Raw genomic sequence first — 20861 nt, 5'->3', positions numbered from 1 at the left:
TTGAGGTTGCTTATGAAGTTTAAAAGAAAAACTGAGTTCATATATATGTAAGTGTTCAAAACAATGCCTGATGCATAGTAAAACCTCGATGAACACTAGCTAGGTTTAGGTTTCTAGAGGAGAGGGAACTGAGGCCCGAAAAAGCAATACGTCAGATTAGATGATGGATGTGAAAGCAGTTCATCACCTGTGACATACTCACAAATGGCAGTTACTACACTTGACTTGACCAAGTTGTCATAGCTGAGTATCTTGTGGTAGTACTAGGCTTAGTGTGGATCAAGCAGAGAAAACCATGACATCCCTTCAAGTTTACCCACTCTGGTGCTAGGTAAAATGGGTATGGACAGGAGCTCTTCACATGTGGGCATGCATGCGTTTCAGCAGAAACTTCTCTCCAGCACAGGTTGGTGTGGGATATAACAACGGGGTTTGGGAACCAAGACAAACTGGATGACTGGCCAGTATCCCACTGCTGGTCAATAGTGGTTCTAGGCCTAGAACCCATCACTCTTAATTCTTAGTTCAGTGGCCTGCCCATCACACTAAGGTACACTAAGGCAGGAACCACAAGCCCAGCCAACCCAGCAGCTAGCAGGACAGATAAATGAGCAGAGTATGCCAGGAGTAAGATAGGGAGGGATGAGGACTATGAGACTCCTCACCCCATTAAGAAGGGTGAGGCCCAACTCAGCTGTGCTGACTGTTTCTCATGGGAATGCAGTGTCTGTGACTCTCATGATAAGTCTGACTTCCTAAGAAAAACCAGAAATCCAGACTTCACAGGAAATTCTCTAGATTTTAAAACCCTGCACATGCCAAGTAAATATACATCTGCCGAGCAGAGCTAGCCTGTGGCCACCAGTGAATTCATCCTCTTCTAAAGGCTGTCCTGGCTTACCGTAGCAGAGAATGCAGCGGGCCATGTGCTCCACATCCTGCTGGCGCTCTGTCTCCCAGATGAACAAGTAAAATCTGTTGGTTCCATCCATCTAATCCAAACACACACACACACTCAAGTTTATGATTAGCTGGAGTAATTTCAGGCCGTCTTTTTCATGTGTTTTCTCATTCAGATGAGAAAAACATGAATATGATTTTTAAAGGATATATAATTATATAAATATATGTACAAATAACTCAGCATTATACATTCCAGTTATTTATTGCTATTTAGTTCCCTAGTTCTAACCTGGAGGTTGGACTGTCATTGGTGTGGCTATGTGTATTGTGGGTCTTCAGGCTCCCAATATGTGTAAAACTCATCCAACATCATGCATTGGAATGGGAGTAAGGAGACAATGTTAAATCATTTTTAAACTTCATAAATCTTTATTAATTGTTCACGGGATGCAGTGTGGTGGGAGCTATTGACCTGAATGGCAGACTCTTCAAATGGGCAGTCATAAATGTCAAATACCATTAGAATGGAAACAGTAGACACCATGTGGGAATCCCCTCTAGAGTATTCCTGGTGGTCAGAGCTAGACATATCACAACCAGAATATAAAAGTGAAGAGGCATCAGGGAAAGCTTTATAGAGATATAAATTTATCTCCTTTATTTAATTTATCTCCTTTACTTAGCCTTTTCAATTATGATTAATTTAACAACTAATAACAATGCTTAAAAGCAAAATATTAACAATAAATCCAACAAGGTCCATGGGTCAACTAGTTAGATGATCAGCAAACCCCTTCCTTCTTCTTCCTAGGGCACAGCTGGACTACATTTCCCAGGCCCTCTTGCAGTTAGGTGGTGCCTACTGACTGGGGTCTAGCCAATGGGATGCAGGTGGAAGTGACGTATATCATTTCCAGTGCATGCACTGTACTCCATTACTCCCTCTCCCCTCATCTGCCAGTCAGGTGAGGAGGATCCAGAAAAAGGCTTTGAGGCCCTAGGGTATAATGGGGTCGCTGACAGAAGCAGCCCACATCCCGAAACAGTGGCATGCAGCAAAACATGCCTTCTCCCACACAAACATATGCAAGGGACCATATCCACTTATGACAGGTGGCAGAAATAACCACTTATTATGTTTGTTAAGACACTGAGACTTGGAAGAGAATGGTTTCACAGTTAACCTGCCCTGACTTATACAGATAATTTGCAGAATGTCAAACTCATGATGAAACTAGAAATGCTTCTCTCAAGATTTGAGGTGTGGTTTACAAAGAGGTGGATGTCTAAGCTTAGTCATGTCCATCTTTGTATCTACTCTCTGCCAAAGCATGCAGAAAAGGGCCCCACTGAGAGTCAGCTTCTCCTCCTTCATCTGTGTGGGCAGGAACAAGCAAGCTCTGGGCCCTCCTCCAGGTAGCAATATGCTGAGGATATGAAGATGTTAGATGCTGAGGATATGAAGATGTCAGGCTAGACCTCAGGAAGATAGACAGTCAAGGGTTAATTTGCAAACAAATTTTCTTAACATTACAGAGCTCTTCACTCTTTCTGTTCGGGACTGTAGTGTATCCCAAACATTGTCTTTCAGAGTCAGCTTACTTGAAAACAAATCCTAGTGGGAAAAGAAATATGAAGAGTTCAATATTTATGCTAACGTAACACAGAAAACCATGGGAACAGGCCTAAGTCTCCTAAGAATAAAAGCAAAAAGCATCCTCTCTTGCTCCTCATATGGCAAAAGCAACCTTAAATTAGGCTTTTTCCTAACTTAGAAATCCAAATCAATCAAGACTGATTAAACAGATGCTACATGAAAGCATTAACAAACCATTTGGAGATATAAAGATGACATGGCCACATCTTCAAAGAGATTAAAATCCAAGTAGAAAGACAGATAAATGATTTTCAAACAAGAAAGAGCTCCAATAATATATTTTGGGAGCACAGGAAGAGGAGATTTTCATTTCAAGGGAGAGGAACAGAGGGAACCTAATGAAAATTGTGATGTCTGGCACTTTTGAGAGAATAAGTCAGATACTTAACTGGCAAAGAGGCAGGGAAATGCATTCTAGTGTGAAGGGACAGCATGTACAAAGGCCCAGAGGCGGACTGTGCTTATCCCTGGAATTCTGCTCTATGCTCTCGCTCCCACAGATTAGCGTACACCCACCTCCAACCTGCAGCTGCATGGCACACATCTGTGGAACTCCTTGCCATGTGGAGAAAGCTGGCATGAAAAGTGAGTGCAGCGCTGCCAACATTCAGCACTCAGATCTACTGCACATGATCATCAGATCTGAGTACTGACCAAGCCAAATGGACCTAATTAATCACCAAGGATTGAGAAAACAGTGTAGGCAGGAATATGACACATCACTAGCTGTACTGGAAATCACACAAGGCAATCTGGAAGGCTTCTGAACCCAGAATTCATGACAATGTGTCAGGAGATAGGAAGAGGCTGCGATAACTCTGGGTGCATCAATTTTACTCCAACAGTTGTAGGGAAATGCTAAGTTAGTGTACATTATTTTTTAAGCACAGGAAACATGGGTGAAGTATATTATAAAATGCAAAATTTCAGTGACTTTTTAAAGTAGTATGAAAGACTTCAAACAAATTTGAACATTCCCCCAAGTCTGTATAAATTCATTCTCCTTTGTCTTAGAGATGGTTCATAGGGAAAGTTCTGTGCAGCACTAACAGATTAGAGGTCAGGAACCTGGGTCCTAGTCCTTCATCGGCCGTAACTGGCTATGTGGCCTTGGATAAACCTCTGGCTTCAGTTTCCTCAGCGACAGAGTTTTAGGGAAAGACTCAACGACCCTGAGTTCTCTTCCTTTTCCAACACAGGCTGGTCCTAGGTAACTACCTTCTCTATTTGCTTCTTGATCAGGACAATGCACCAACTTTTCCACTTTGAGCAGCTCGGAGCACATAACTCTTCTATCTTTATTCTATTAATATTTGCTGGAAAACTATCAAATTCAACTGAATTTGAACACTTACTTTTTAAAAACTTTTCTAACAAACAATAATTTTATGATCATGTTTAAAATTTGTACTGTTCCTGCAAAAACAAAATTGTGGGAACAAAAACATGATAAAAGTCCACAGGGGAAGCTATGATTCAGTATAGATTCATCTGTACCTAGTTGTTATTAATAAACATTTAATTACTTTGACTTTGGACTTGCCAGCATGGTCCTTGTCACTGATAAAATAGACAAGATACTTCCTGAGAAAGTTCAAGCAGAGAGATAGCATGGGAGGAGAGGAGAAAACTGTGTATGATTCCTACTGCAAAGTTCCATCAACACCAGAGAAGGAAATATCAGTTGAGTATCTTTAACATAAACCAAGAGGTCTGCTCGAGGTTCAAAATTTTACTACAGTTTGATTCAGCACCTTTAGCAATTCTCTCAACCAACTTCATCCCTAAATGTCCAGTTGTTGTTGGGACTAGTTGTGTGCTAAAGACAGGAGTATATTGAGGGGAAAGGATATGGCAAAGGGGCTAAATTAACATCCTTTTTTGTTTGATAGACAGAAAGACATTTCTCAAGGAGTATAAGGATGACTCTCAAACTTCAACTCTCAATATTTAAAAAAAACTCCCCACGATCCCTGACTCAAACTTAACCCTGTGGGTTAAAGTCAATGCATCAGCTGTCGTACTAAGCTGCCAGAAGCCATGGGATAATGTTCATCTCTGGGACTGAGTTGGGGGAGTCTCTTGGCTTGGAAAGATGGGAATAGAGTAGAAAGAAGCAAGTGCTAGAAAGGAGGATTTGCCTTGGACAGAGGAAGAGCTAACTGGACCCTAAGGAGAGAGAATTAGAAACCATGTGTCATCAAGTTGAAGTAAGGGCTTGAGAAACAAGGACAGCAAACTGGAAAAAGTAGGGGGAAGGAGACAGAGGGAGAGAGTAGCCAGGTAACCCGTGACTGACCCCAGGAGCTTGAGTCCAGTTCCGGCTCCTTCCAGTTGGCATGGTCCCACCAAAGACTGCCATCAAACAGCCAACTCTTCCTAGATTCCTCGGAAAACATTAGGTGTCAGCATTGGGTTAAGGGTTTAGGTTGTATAGTGAGACTTAGGAACCAGCCATATCCAAATGTAAATTTCAGGACTGTATAGCTGAGAACAAGTAACTTCATCTCTGGCCTTCACATATCTGGGAAATGTACAATTATCATTATTAACTTGTAGCATAGCTATGAGGCTCAGACCAATACTCCTAAAACTTTAACATTTATGCAAACCATCTGGGGATCTTGTTACAAATACAGATCCTGATTGCTTACATCAGGGGAAAGGCATCACATGCTGGGTGATGCTGCTGCTGCTGGTGGTCCCTGAACCACATTTTGAATAGGGAGGGGTTGGTATGATAAGGCATGGAAAGCATGTGGCATGGTGGCTGGAACTCCATAGGCACTCACTATCAGATTTAATAAATAGTGGGCAAAGGACATTCTTATGGACCTCAAGAAGATGGTAATATAGTGACCCAATTGAGTAAACACATAGAAAGTGTCAGATATCCCTGTGGGTACCATCTCTTATAATTCTCACAACAATCCTATGAGTTTATCCCCATTTTACAGAGAATAAATTAAGGGGGCCCGATTGCCAAATAACACGCCCAGATTACATAAGGGACAAAACCAGGGTTTGAAGCCTCATTGCCTAATTCTTCCTTTGGTGCTGGTCCTGGCCTTAGGGCATTAACAGTCTGGTGGAGAAGAGAGCAGCCATAGGCCTCCTCTGCAAGGGCCCTAACTGCATAACCCAAAACCACCTTTCTTCAAAAGAAATGTTCCCAACTTTAGATATGTTGATTCCTCTGATTTGATTGTTACTTGATGTATATATATCAAAACATCACTTTATACCCCATAAATATATGCAATTATTTGTCAATTAAAAATAAAATAAAAATAAATACTTATATTTTATTGTCTCCCCAAAATAGGAAAGAATGTCCTACTGAAATTATCTGAATTTTGAAATTATACAAAAATATACCCCAAAAATTTATTTAGCCTTTCTCTTAATATTTTCAGCTTCTAAAGGTGATTTTTTGGTTTGCCTCCCATTATAGCTATCATTCCATTGCTTGGCCTTCTTTTTTAAGAGCAATACACAGAACTCGAAATAGGGCCAATTCATAGACCTATATCATTGTGTTATTGTAAAGACCAAATGCATAAATACAGGGAAAGAACTTAAATCTTCTAAAGTCTCTTTTCTTTTCCTGTTTTTGATTTTTGAATTTTGAAAATCCCATTGCTAATGAGAATTCCAGACCTTGAGCAAGTTGTTTAACTTCTCTGTGTCTCAGTTTCATCATCTGAAAAATGGGCTCATAATAATACTTATCTCATTGGACTGCTGAGGATTAAATGAATCAATAAGATCTTAGAACAGTGCCTAGATCAATAAATGTGAGCTATTAGGCATTGTTTCAAGGGAACATGGGCTAGACTTTTTATAAAGAAAAACAAAATTTGAAACCTGGCCCACAAATTGCATTTTCCTTGTAATCCTCTGCTTTTTAACTTAAAAAAAATGGGTCTAATGAAGTCTTCTTTTGAGACATAAGGCAATTAGACATTTCTTAACAAAGGGATTAGGCACAGAAAGTCCAAATGTTATAATGCAGTTTTATTTAGGTCTGAGACAACTCAATAGATGGCTTTATAAACCTTTTCAATATGCACCACAGCTTCTAAGCATGTTTAAATGGACTGGGAAGTTAGGACATCTGTTTACATAATTGCTTCAAATTGAACAACCATCATTTTTCCAGAAGTAGCATGTGGGTGTTGTTCTGAAAATCAAAATAACATAGAGGTGAAAGACAAAGCCCCACACATAATCAAAGAAAGCCTTCAGGCAGATAATTCAGAAGAAAAATCACAAGGTATTTCCACTCTCCTAACTGGATTGCCCTAAGGCTGAGGAACAGAGTAGGAGAGGTTAAGGGCTGAATTTTCTGCCCAGTTGTGAAGAAGTGAGGATTTTCTGAAAGGTCCTGAGAATGCAGTTGTCATTTTTACAGTTTCTCTCCTTACCAATGTCACCAGAAATGAGGTTACTCATTATAGCTGAGCTGGCAAGTATCATTTAACATGCTTTGTAAACTGTTAAATTTAAAGAACACGAAGTTGTCTCCCAGCATCCTGGGGTAAGAATATGCCCAATAAATGAAGAGGAGAGCAGATAGAAATGACAGAACTGAGGTTCAAGTACACAAGCTGGCATGTCCTTCTCACATACTGTTATATCCCTTTACTCAGAACCTAAGGCAACTAAGAGGGCAAGAACATCACAACAAAGGATCATCTGTGTGCAAGATCCCAACACTGTCTGCCCAGGATTCCCTCTCAGAGAGAAGCACTGATGAGCATTGGAGGGATGTGATCACACCCCAAGAATCACTCTCCAAATGTTAAGGAAATCCCTTCCTGAGAAATAAACACTTTGATAATTACACCTGGAAGGGAGCCTGGATAGTATCTAGTTGCAACTCCTCTCCATTTTTGAGCTGAGTAAAATAAGACCAAGAAAGGTGAAGAGACTTGTCCAAAGGCACCTCACTATTGATGAGAGAGCCAAAGACAAAAGCTGCATCTCTAATTTAATTAGCTATTTGTTTATACCTTGCCTTTATAAATCCATTCTAGCAGTTGTTGAGGATGTACCCTACCAACCCACCCTGTACAGACATCATACTAGGCAAGAGGGATGTAAGAATGAACAAGGAACTCATCCTCTGCATTTTAACTTTCTCAACTCAAGATATTTTGTCCATTCTTCCCTACAGTTTGCAAGCTGTCACAACTTTATTGATTCTTAGATGCATATTCAAAGCTGTGTCAACAAAATCTCTCACCTACCACTTCTGCTGCACACTGAACCTTCAGAGAAAATTAAATGGGCTGAATTGATCAGCTATTATGTTGAACCATATAACATTTCCATTTCTGCAGCTCAAAACTGGTGAAATATTGCCAATGTCCCATGATCCAACCTAACATTCATAAGCAGCCCGGAATCTCTTAAGAAGAAAATCCCTCTTCATTCTGATAAATCATCCCAGATATTCCATGAGAGTGTGTTGCATGGGTTTCAATTAGGAAAGTAAATTCTGGAGAATAGATAAGTAAATAAATGATTATGTATACATACAATGGAATACTGCACAGGAATAATAAAGAACAAACTACCCACACACACAACATGGAGGAACAAGAAGAGATGCCATGTTGGCTGGAAGAAGCCAGATACAAATGAGTACACACTGTATGACCCAATATATATGATGGTCCAGAACAGGCAAATAGTACTTGATTGTGATAGAACTCAGAGAAGCAATTACCATGGAGAGTAACTGCTTTATGGTTGCATAAAGAACGTGAAGAAAATTTACAGGGTGCTGAATGTGTTCTATATCTTGAACCACGTATCGGTCACAGGGATTTAAACATATATAAAAATTCATCCATCTGTACATTTAAAATCACTGCACTTTGTCCACTTTGTTACATGAGTATGTATGTTATATTCTGGTTTTCAAAAAGGAAGAAAATTATATTCTCTGACCTCCAATGATATAGTTTAGCATAGTGGCTAAGCACAGGCTCTGGAGGCAGACAATATCTGCCACTAACTAACTATTTGGACTTGACGATATATTTAACCTCCATAAGCCTTGGTTTTCTTATCCTGGAAATGGAAATAAACAATAACACCTACATTACAGAGTTGTGGGACTCATTAAGTAAGATAATGTACATGAGGCACATAGCACAGAATAGCTTGCTCAAGATTAGCCAGTGGGTACTAGGAGTAGCACCAGTATATGGGCCATACTGAGAGCCCTCACTCCTTGCATACACATCAATTCCAGGGAAATTCTTTCCCTAAACACCTCTCATTCCTCATGTGGTCCTTGATGGAGAGGTAGAAACCAGGTGTTAGCACCCCCGGCTCCCTGCCCACTTATGGTTCCCCCTACATACCAGCAGGGTGCCTGGGAGGTTGTGCCCCTCTGTGAAGGTGATGACCACGGGGATGATGCCCACTGCAGCAAGCTCCAGTGTGGCTGTATTGATGGAAGCTGCATCATAGGCCCAGCCCGCCTGGAAGAACACAGCCACCTTCCTCATGAGAAGACCCGAGCGTACACGTTTGAACACATGTCTCGCCATAAACCTCATGGTGGCCCCGAGTTTCCTGCGGCCGGATGACTGCTCCAGGGTGATGTTCCTGACAGCCTCCAAGAGTGCAACCTTCCTCTTGTAGTCTGAGAAACGAACCAAGTAATTGGTTTTGGCATTGTAGGAAACAATGGCCACATGGGCACCTGTTGGGCAGTTACTGTCACTTATTTCCATCTTCATCAACAGAGACAATAAAATGTCTCTCATCCTCTCAAAATCCAATGGGGAGACATCATTTGACATGTCCAAGGCAAAGGCCAATTCGGTTGGGAATGCTGGGCATTTGGAAGTACCTTGAGACAACAGATACACAGATTTAAGATATTCTGTAATGCCTTGAAAGAGGTAAGGGTTGAAGTGAGTAAGAAGGAATATTATTTACCTCTTGAACAAACTGGAAGGGAAATTATTTTGGAGAGAAAAGAAGACATTGTTAGCATATGTAGGCAGTCGCACCTTTCCCATGTGTGTGCTTCAATATGAAAAACCATCTTTTCTCAGAAATTCAAGCATGGCCTTCTCAGGCTCCTGCTGAGTGTGGCAGAGATCTCTACTTGTCCCCCAAAATCCATTCTCCCTTTTTTTCTATAGTCATGGAACCCCCAATTTTGGATTGAGCATATGGATGCCTGGAACAAAGACAACACTTCCCAACTTAGCCATCTTACAAATTCTAGGTAATAGAATAGGAAAGATGATAGGTAAAACTTTGAAAAAATATTCTTCTCCTTTCCCTTCCTTTCCCTGATGGCTGAAATACAGATGTGATGACTGAAGCCTGATATAGTTTCAGACCATGAAGCAATTTGGGGAACAGAACATCCCATATACACACAATGGCAAAGCAGGAAAATATAAAGAGACTAATCCCTGACCACCACAGGCTCCATATCAACCTGAACTTACTAGTTCCAGCCTATGGTTTCAGAAATAACATTTGTACCACTGTTACTGAGGATTTAGGTCACATTCAAATGAACTTAAACCTAACGAATACATTGAGCTATTCTGAAACTATATTATATACATGTATACAATATATACACACATAAAATTACATATATATTAATTATAAACTATATGTATTATATATAAGTGTGTGTATACAAGTAATACATTTTCAAAAAAATACTAAAAAAACAAAAAAAGAATTACCCTTAATTCATCATGTATATGTATTTATGTATATAAATACAAAATATATAATTATTTCATTTTTTCATTTCATTTTATAAAACTTGGAGCTTAAGATATATTTATTCTGAATCTTTATTCACTTAGTATGTAATGATTTTTTTCCATCAATAAATTTAGAGCAATATCATCTATTCTACTATATAGATGATCCTTTATGAGGAGCATACTTGTACATGTATCTGTGCACATTTGTCCAATCATAGCCCTATATAAATCTCTATAAGTATTGATTTTATATGCATGGTCCAGCCAGTTGCTCTTCAGAAAAGTTGTATCAATTTACACTCCCACCAGCAATATGTACTCTTACACATTTCCTAATCTGAATAGGAATTTTTCTGGCATTTTTAAAACACTTCCAATCTGAGAAACAAAATGGGTATCTCATTGTTTTAATTTATATTGTATGACTTCTGGTGAAGTTGAACATTTTACAGGTTTATTGTACATTTGTATATTTTCTTTTCTGAATCTCCCATTCATGTCTTTTGCCCATTTTCTAAAAGTGGTGTTTGTTTTTTTATTTTTACATTTAGGTTTAGCCATTATGCAATGTCTGTGTTTGCAGATAAAAATGATTGAGCAGTAGCAATCTTTTATATTTCAACATGATATAGTAAGGAATTTAGTTCCTTTGCCTGTATCCTTTGCTTATATTGCAAACTATTTTTTCCCACTTTTCTGTTTACTTTTTACTTCATGGCATCCCTCAGTGTAAAAGGGTTTTAACTTTTTATATGGTCGACTCTGAGACTCTTTTAATTCATAATCACACTGACGGTATTATTCTTTATGATTTCTAAGAAAAAGAAGTCCAGAATCTCTCTGAACAGCCACTGGATGGGACCAGAGAGAACATGGAAGTGTTAGGGTAAGAAGGGCAGGATGATTGCAGAGAAAACCCAAACTTCCAAACTAAGCAATTTGCCAAATCAACATTCTCACCCCATGGCCGTTCAGTAGGTAAATGTACATATCACAGGACACAAATATCCTGGAATGCATTGAACATAATAAATTCCAACTTGGGGATGTGACAAAACATTACTTAAGATTGGATTGTTCATAATTCCATTTTTAAAACACAACTGTAAATAAAATAGGACAGATTTCTTCTCAAAGGGTGACTATTGATCCCTCCTATTTAATAGGGTTACATAAAAAGAACAAAGCTCCTCTGTTTTGTGATAAGAAGCAGCAAGACGTAGGCACACAGGCGTGCAGTTATGACATCTCCTGGGGCACAGTATTGCTCAGTGGAGCTTCTCTTCATTGCTGAGATGGCATGCTGTCAATCCACTTTATTTCTGAGACCACATTGGGAAAGATTACTTACCTAAAGGGCAACTGGGCCCAATGGGTGAATTTATAAGAGCCTTTCACAATGAATAAGGCACCTTCCAAACCTCAGCCAAAGCCTCAGGTTACTTATGCCCCTAATCCGTAATCCATCCCCAGCTCATACCACTGGCTCCTTTTGAGCCTTTCCGAAACAACTTACGGCAGTTTTCACGTGTGAAATCAACAATTTTGCAAGGCTGTTAAAAAGATGGGGGGAGAACAGGAAAAAGGAAAAAGTATTTAACTTGAAGCATATTTTTATTCACACGTCACCTTAGGAATGTCATATGGGTGTTATCAGTGCCTATCTGAAGCTTTTTAATCTACGACAGAAAACCCAAAAATTGTCAGAGCAGATGAGACTATTCTACAATTACATTTCCAAATCCTGTCGATATTTTAAAACATTTAAAAGATGTGTGTGCAATATAGTGCCCATATTTTTGGAGATAGGTAGATAAGGGGTACCCATTTTTTAAATCTGCCTTACAAAGTAATGGAATCAAACCTGATTTTGAAGAAGTTGAAATCAAAGAATCTCAGCAGAGAATGCAAGGAAATGCTTTCAATTCTTGGCACTCTATATTATAATAGCAATTCCTATATCACTTCTTTAGAATGACTGCCAAGACAGGCACCCCTAACACCTCACCTGGTCATTCTGCTTCTTTCCTTCGATCCCTTCCTCTCTGTTCTGTTCTTCTCTCCATCCCAGGCCTCATCACTTCCTGCTCCTCAGTTGCCTCCACACCTCCCACCCCCTGCCTAATAGTATTTTTGTACTTGGGAGATGAAACGCTGTCATAACTTTTGAGATTGTTTTCAAGTGTTCCATGAAACACAGAAACCTGTGCTATTCAAAAGCCTGTGTGTGGGTTTATAAATACTTTATAAGCAGTTTTTGAGCTTTACAAAAAGTCACATTACAGAAAGGTAGTAGCCTCAAAGTCTTTTCCTTTTTTAATGTCAACTAGTGGTGCTCAAAAACACCCCAATTCCCTGCTAGATTTAAAATACCATTCTACTATTTTTATTTGACTTGGTGATAACATTTCAGAGTAAAGTCTATAAACTTAAAGTACTAACAGAATTTGTAAGAGGAAAAAACTAAAGACTCTTTAAGATTAACAGATTTCTATTTTGTGAAAGTGGAAAGCTTTGTGTTCTAAGAAGAATAAAGTTTTGGCTGGGTGCAGTGGCTCACGCCTGTAATCCCAGCATTTTGGGAGGCTGAGGCAAATGGATTACTACAGGTCAGGAGTTCAAGACCAGCCTGGCCAACATGATGAAACCGTGTCTCTACTAAAAATACAAAAATTAGCCAAGCATGGTGGCACACGCCTGTAGTCCCAGCTACTTGGGAGGCTGAGTCAGGAGAATCTCTTGAACCTGGGAGGTAAAGGTTGCAGTAAGCCAAGATCACATTACTGCACTCCAACCTGGGCAACAGAGTGAGATTCTATGTCAAAAATAATAATAATAATAATAATAATAATAAAGTTTGGAATTAAAATCTTCACCTACCGTCATATCTACCAAAACTTTGGGGCCCTTGATACCCTGGAAAGAATGGAAACTTGAGTTTAAAATGCAAAATTTTGAGATCCAACACATTCTTCTACAGAGTTGGCAAAAGAGTCTTAAAAACTCTACCACACTACATAGACCATCTTCTGTCCTTCACTCCCAGCCCTAGAGTTCTGTCTGACTCCTTTAGGAAGAAAGCCAGAGTGCCTAAGAGGTGTATCCAAGACCTCTGAGTCCAGAAGGCCTAGACAGAAACACTCTTAGAGGACCAGGTCATTTTGAAACCATAGTTTAGGATCACATTCAGAAAAAGGGCTATCGAAGATCCCAGGACCATTCATCGATAGTTCTAAAGTAGACCCTAGTTCCTCCCTTATCCCTTCTCTTCAGGCCACCCAGCACCACCCTTTTTCTGCCCTAATACTGAACAAGAAGTCTTCTCTGGAAACCTTCAGATTAGAGCTTCATGGCTCCAACCTCTGGGAGTCTAGAGATCATTGTTCTTATTTATAATCTACAAGGTGGTAACTTATGACCTCAGGCAGGGCACTATAATTATCTCAGCATCTCAGCCTTTGTTTCCTCTTCTGTAAAAATGCCATGAATGGTCCTTCTAGCATTAAAATTTTTTATTTTCTGACTTTGTTGCACCTCTCCAGTAAACCCTAGACTGCAAGTGAGACCACCAGGTTCAATCCATGGCTGACCTACTGTGCCATCCCTCATGGATTGACAGTCCGGCCTCCTAGGACAAGGCACAGAGCAGAAGGATCGTAGCCTCAAAGTCTTTCCTTTCATATCAAATGATGTTCCAGGGAATTTTAAAAATATTAGTGGACTCGCAACATTGTTAGTTAAGATTATATAAATATTATATTTTGTTAAGCTTTCCCCCTAGTTTTGCATAAATATTGTTGCTCATCTTGTTTGCAATGATAAACAATGATAAACTCACTCTCCAGTGAGTTTTATGCATCATTTTATTTATTTAGGTTCATACATCTCCAACCACTCCAATATCTTCCCCATGTTCAAGTAAAAATATATGTTGAATAAATATACTGTATAAAGACTTGAAGCTAATATGCTGTAGGACAAATGTACCCCATTCTCTATGTTGATCCCACTGTTTGTCCCAGATGTTCATTTCTTCTTTAGAGATGCTTCTTATCAAATCTTCATTTATTTTTATACAACAGTTGAAAACAAAAGAAAAAGGAAGCGTACATATTACCATTTGTCCTGGTGGGCCTTGGTCACCCGAAGTTCCAACAAATCCAGGAAAGCCAGCATTACCCTAAAAAAAGACCAAGCCAGAAGAATAAGCTTCCTCCTTGATTACAACCATCAGATCCACTTTGATATGTTATTATTCCTAATGCCAATGAGTCTGCTATTGACCAGTTAGTTTATAAACTGTATATCTGTGGGATAAGACATGGAGAACAGAAAGAGAGAAAGGTCATTTTGTGGGAACCATCCAAACTCCCCCCTATATACCCAACCTCAGTCATGCACATGTGTACATACACACACAAACACACACTTCTAGACAGACCCTTAAAATATGACTCAATACACTCTGTTGAGTCTTGAGGTTATATAATAAAAATAATGCAGGATGTCTGCATTAAGGGCCCGACATCAGGAAAAAGGAAAAATTTCCCTACCACCTTCTGGTTCTCAGTGTTTCAGAAAAGGCACATGGTGGCCATAGATTCACTGCTCATCTTCCAAGTATTTGAAATGACACAGTGTTATCTAAATACAGTGAATCCTTTATCTTTTTTTATTTGAAACTAGAAATAAAAGTTAGTTGATCAGAGCAACCATAGCCAGCAGCAAGCCAAGTTAGGCACAGATCAAATATTTCTTTATGTCCTTGCCAATGTATGGAAATGCTAATTCTTGAGCACCTAGAAAACATACATTATCTTTCCTTTCCTCTTTTCTGCAGTAAACACTGGTCCATTTCCTAGAAGACCTTGGTCTCTAACATTGATCAGCTAAACATTACCAGGATGTTAGATATCCACAGGCTTACTCTTTTCAAAAAGAGCTGCCAGTGATTGTGGCTGTTCAAGGCTGAGTGTTGAGAACATAAAGGAATTGATTTTTAATCGGAGACTGTATAAAGCACAGTGGACTCAAAGTCCACCAAGATGGCAACTACATTCTCAAGAATCTTTTCTAAAAATAGCAAGAGAAAGTTAAGGGTTGGGAGAATCCTAAAGAAACAGTAATGTTTGCTCAACAGCTAAAACGATATCCTTCCAAATGATGTCTAGACTTACCGAAGACAGAGGTGCTCCCAAACTTGGTTTTAAAAGGTTGGTATTGTAAAACCAAAACTCCCAACTTGGATTTTCTGTTGTTATGGCTTGGTAAACTGTATTTGTATTCAGGAGATAAATGAGAGTGGGATTAAGTGGGGAGTGGGATAGCCAAAGGAAGGTGTGGAATGAGCATTGACTGAGCAGGAATGGGCTTCCAGTGGAAATGTACTTCTGTAATGACGTGGGCTTCTACAGATCTTAGGAAGTTTCTTTGATTCTTACCCTCTTCCCTCTTATTCCCTTTGCCCCCTTTTCTCCTTGATGGCCAGGGTCACCATCTTCTCCCTTAACAGAATCAAAAGCAGAACTTTGAGTGTAAAGAAAAATAAGCACAAACAAATGACACATGCTGCCTACCAGTTGCCAGGCCCAGAAATATATCTTCTTACTTGTGCACCAGGATAGCCAGGGAATCCAGGTTCACCCTAGTGCCAGAAATGAGATAAGGTCTTATTTAATGTCACGTGATTAAGAAATTTCCTTGACATGCCTTAGGGAAAAAGAAGACACTATAATTTTGAGGAAATAGACTCAAAACAGGTGCCAGGAAAAACAACTATAGCAACAGTTGTTATCTTGAGCTGCTCTCAAGTGGCCATATTTCATATCTCTAATTCAACATGAAACGACTTGTAAATAATTTTTACAAATCTCCCCCCTCCCTAGTATATTGTGTAATGAAACTTTTTCCGTAGGGCATTTTTATCTCTCAGTTTAAATAACCTGAGGTTTAATCCAACAGAAACCAAGGGAGAGGGCACCACATTGAGTGTTGGGAAGCAGGTGCTCATTGTCAGAACCAAAGGCGTACTACAAAGCAATCATTCATTCAACAAATATCTATTCCCATCTCTTATCTTCCAAGCACTTCTCTAGGCACAGGAAATTCAGCAGTGAACAGAATGAAGACCTTGCTCTCATGGAACTTACAAGCTAGTGGGGAAGAAAATGAACAAAGAAATATATAATATGTGAGAAAGAGATCAATGTTATTCCAGAAAGGGTATTAAAGAATAAAGAACTATGTGTATCAAAGGATGAGGAGACACTATTTTATATGAGGTAGTCAGGCAAAGCCTTTTTATAAAGGCAGCATTTGGGCAAAGACCAGCATGAATTGAGAAAACAAGCAGACTTCTGGCAGAAGAGCGTTCCAGGCAGAGGGAAGAGTATGTGAAAAAAAAAAAAAAAAAAACCCTGAAGTAAGAGGAAGAGTATGTGCTGACATGTTTGAGGAACACTGAAGCAGAGTGGAGCAAGGAGGGCAGGCAGGAAGAGATGAAGACAAACAGTTCACAGAGACCACAGGGTGTAAATTCTTATAGACCATGTTAACAGTGGGTTTTATTCTGAGTGACATGGAGAACGACAGAAGGGCTTTGAATAAAGGAATGACTTGATCTATGTTTTTAAAGATGTCTCTAGCTGATGCATGGAGAACTAACTATATGAGGCAAGGGTGGAAGCAGAGAGACCAGTTCAGTGGCTATTGCCATCACACAGATGGAAAATTATGTTGGCTTGGTCCAGAGGGTGGCAGTGCAGTTGTGAGACATGATAAAATGCTGGATGTACTTTGAAGATAGACTTACCACTATTTGTTGATGGATTAAATGTGGGAGTGAGAGAAAAAGATTTATCAGTGACAGCAGCAAGTGTCTGTTTTGAGCAACTGGATGGATGAAGTTCCCAGTCCCTGAGATACGAAAGGCTGGAGGAGGGGTAGGTTGTTAAGGGAACCAGTTTTGGCTGACTGGATATTTGATAATATTAAAGGATTATTATTAATTCTTTGGTGTAAGAATGGTAGTGTGGTTACATTTTTAAATAATCTTTTAAAGATGCAACCTGAAATGTCTACGCATGGAATATATGATTATCTTGAAGTAAATCCCATATATCACATGACCTACAATAGGTGAACATATGTAGGGGTTCTCTCCTCACTCCTATTTTCTTAATGAAATATGAAGCATGATCATCTGCTTTAAATATGGACGACAAAGCAGATCTTGGAGGTTTGAGGAGGAAGAAGAGGGTATGAAATCAGCATGGTGGGAGGATAAGTGAGTGGGCGTATAAATAAAACAAAACAAAATTGGCCAGGGGTTGTTCATTGTTTGGATTAGGTGATGGGAACATGGGGTGAGGCAGGAGAATGTCATTATACTAGTCTCCACTTTTATTTTTGAATTTTTCTGTAACAAAATGTTAACAAACAAAAAAACAAGAAGAAATTTGTTTGGGGATATGCCAATTTTAAGATGCCTGCTAAATGACCAAGTGGAAATATTTTTAGAGTTTAGGATATTGGTCCAAGCTGGAGAGATAAAGTGGAGATAACAGGATTGATGGTTATCGATGCTATGGAACTGGATTTCCCCAAGAAATGTCACCTGAGAGGTGAGTAAAGAGGGAAGAAGGTATGAGAATAGAGCTTTGAGTCTTCCGATACTTAAAGGTCAAGAACATCCAGAAGATCTAGCAAAGCAGGATGAGAAAGAGAAGACAGTGAAAACCAGGAAAATAGAATGCACTGGAAGTTGAGTGAGGGAAAAAATCAGGAATAAACCCATGATCAATCTGTCAAATGCTGCTGAGAGATGGAGCACAATGAGATCAGAGAAGTGACCATTGAATTTAGCAACATGGGGTTTACCTCAACTAAAGCAGGTGTAGTTGAGTGGGGAGGGTTGAGGAGTGAAGGCTTGAGTGTCAGTTTTTCAACCTCAGCATCACTGATATTTTGGACCTGATGGTTCTTTGTTGGGAGAGGCTGTCCTGTGTATTATAAGATGTTAAACAGCATCTCTACCCAATAGATGCCAGCACCCTCTCCTTGAGTTCTGACAACCAAAACATCTCCAGACATTGTCAAATGTCCCCTGGAGGGCAAAATCACTTCTGTTGAGAAGCACTGGTATAAACTACTCCTTCAGTGAGTTTTGCCCAGGGGAAAAAAATGGACCGAGAGCCTCGGAAAGCAAAAGGGAGTGGAATCCAGTCTAGGAGGCAAGGATTAGTCTTAGGTAAGACCATGGACCCTCGTCCATAGTAGTAGGAGAGAAGGCAGGGTGTATGGGTACAGAGGCAAGTAGGCTGGCCTACTTGGTGGTGAACATTTATGGAGGTTCTTTTCTCACTGCTTCAATTTTGTTCATGAAATAGGAAGCATGATCATCTGCTTTAAGTATGGAAGACAAAGCAGATCTTGGAAGTTTGAGGAGAGAGGAGAGGGTGTAAAATAGTCAACTCAGAGAGAAGGGGAGTGAACAGACTAAGAAAATGTAGTCAACTGGCCAATCAGCAATATGAGACATTTAAAGTGAGGCCATTACATCTTGCAAAGAAAAATTCATGCAAATATGGACTGAATCTGTGTTCCATAATGTTAGCTGTATCACAATAAACAAAGACTGCACTTGTGCTTAGCTCCAAACTGACATGTAGTTCAAACCACACACATTTGAATTCCACCCAGAATTTCCCTGCTATGCAAACTTGTCCATAGCAGAGAAAAATTTAGTTTACCTGGATGGAATTTCAAGGGACTAGCTTCCACATTCACCTCTGCCTCTAACTAGCTGTGTGACCATAGGCAAGTTACTTCACTTCTCTAAGCCTCAATTCTCTGAAATGTAAATTGACAAAGCTAAACTAGATGATCACTGAGGTTCCCCATAGCCCATCATTCCATAGATATTTACTGAGAACTTACTATGTTTGAGGCATTTTTCTGCTCAATAAAATGGCAGTGGTGCCATCTTGCAGGCACCGGGAAACAAGAGAATTGCAGAGAAGCCAGCCCAGAGTCCTGACATCATTAAGCAACGAAGAATCACTAAACATCCCAGTAATTTCTTATTTTGTGAGGGAATACATGTAACTTGAAGACTGAAGCATCCAGAATAACAGTGGGTATTGAGACTTGATTTGCTCAACAAGTTCCATGTGACCTCCATGCTTTAAGACCTGTCAGTGACCACTTAACTACATATTAAAATACAAGCTTCTTATGAGAGTGGCAGTCATTCATTCAAATACACTTATTGAGCACCTACTCTCTGCCAGGCTCAATTCCAGAAAAACAAAAGTGCAATGCTGCTGTCAGGTTTACAGCCTGGGAGATACAAGAATAAATTATAATACAACATTGACAGAAGGGAGCTACTGCAGAAATATGAACGTGCTTTAGGAACACAGAGTATAGGAGAGCAAATTCTGTCCAGGGAAGACCAAGGCTGCTTCCACAAGGAGAAGTTGGTACTTGACTGGGTCTTAGAAAATGAGTAAAAATTGTCCAAGAGATGGAGATCAGGAAGCACATTCCAAATGGAAACACAAGCATTTGCAAAGGCAAGGAAGTTGAGAAAGGGTCTGGCATTCCCAGAGCTGAGGAGGGAATATCTGACATATATGTGGAAGATGAGGGAAGAAGTTTGACTTTTAAATAAGAGAGTGACAAAATCAATTTTTACTTTTTAGGGAGGGAGCTTTGGTGACCAAAACATTTTGTAAATATGTACAAAACATTCCTGGCATACAACTTGGAAAATAACACTTATTTTAATAAAATAAAATAAAAACTATAGTCCTTAGTTCAGAATACCCTGTAAGGTTACCCTCACCTTTGTTCCTTTTCTTCCTGGATGTCCATATCCATCAGAACCAGGAAGACCCTAAGAAAATGACATATAAGATGAATTGTAGAGTCATGCAGACTAACACTTGGTTGATAATAATATCTGAACCCTCGGATAAATCAACAATGCAAGGAAGTAAGGATAACAACGGGGCTTGATGGAGATTGAGAGACAACCTTCATAGGACAAACACTCAGATTTGGAGAAGATAAGAGTTTAAAACTTTGAAAGACCACAATAGAAGGAAGTTTTTAGGTTTTTTAAACCCCCATCTGTACATCAGCAAGATGATACCTTGGTTGTAGGAAGCCATACACAACTGTACAAAGTTTCCCTTGGGCTAAACTTGCTTTCCTTGTGAGATAAAGTAAAAATAGAAGCTCTAGAATTGGTAAATCACCAGACAAAAGCACAGACTTTGGAGAAAAAGATTGGAATATAGGCAATATAGTTTAGTGATTAAGTGTACAGACTATAAACGCAGACAGACCTGAATTTTTATTCCAGTTCCAACATTAGTTGTTTGAGTGACCCTAGGGAAGTTGCACAACCTCTATAAACTTCAGTTTCCTAATCTGTAGAATAGGGATAATAGTATCATCTACATTGTATACTTGTTGGGAAGATTAAGTGAGATTGTGTATGAAAAGTGCTTAGCACAATGTAAGGCACAGAGGCA

At 39.4% G+C, this 20861-nt stretch overlaps 1 protein-coding gene across 1 annotated transcript in view; it reads right to left on the bottom strand.

Annotated features, from left to right (window-relative positions):
- The window catches only part of LOC100461955 (collagen alpha-4(VI) chain-like), an 89528-nt gene that overhangs the window by 11776 nt on the left and 56891 nt on the right, over window positions 1-20861 (bottom strand). Inside the window, exons 25-33 of the mRNA XM_054552577.2 lie at window positions 20168-20218; window positions 15929-15964; window positions 15762-15824; window positions 14438-14500; window positions 13201-13236; window positions 11837-11873; window positions 9521-9532; window positions 8938-9431; window positions 902-992 (exon numbers count right to left, since the gene is read on the bottom strand). Of these exons, the coding sequence (XP_054408552.2) occupies window positions 902-992; window positions 8938-9431; window positions 9521-9532; window positions 11837-11873; window positions 13201-13236; window positions 14438-14500; window positions 15762-15824; window positions 15929-15964; window positions 20168-20218 (883 nt within the window). The remainder of the gene's footprint in view (window positions 1-901; window positions 993-8937; window positions 9432-9520; window positions 9533-11836; window positions 11874-13200; window positions 13237-14437; window positions 14501-15761; window positions 15825-15928; window positions 15965-20167; window positions 20219-20861) is intronic.

Source organism: Pongo abelii, chromosome 2 (genome assembly GCF_028885655.2).
Source record: "Pongo abelii isolate AG06213 chromosome 2, NHGRI_mPonAbe1-v2.0_pri, whole genome shotgun sequence".
Classification (NCBI taxonomy): Eukaryota; Metazoa; Chordata; class Mammalia; order Primates; family Hominidae; genus Pongo; species Pongo abelii.
The sequence above is the reverse complement of the archived record's forward strand: the minus strand, read 5'-3'. Positions and strand labels throughout refer to the sequence as shown.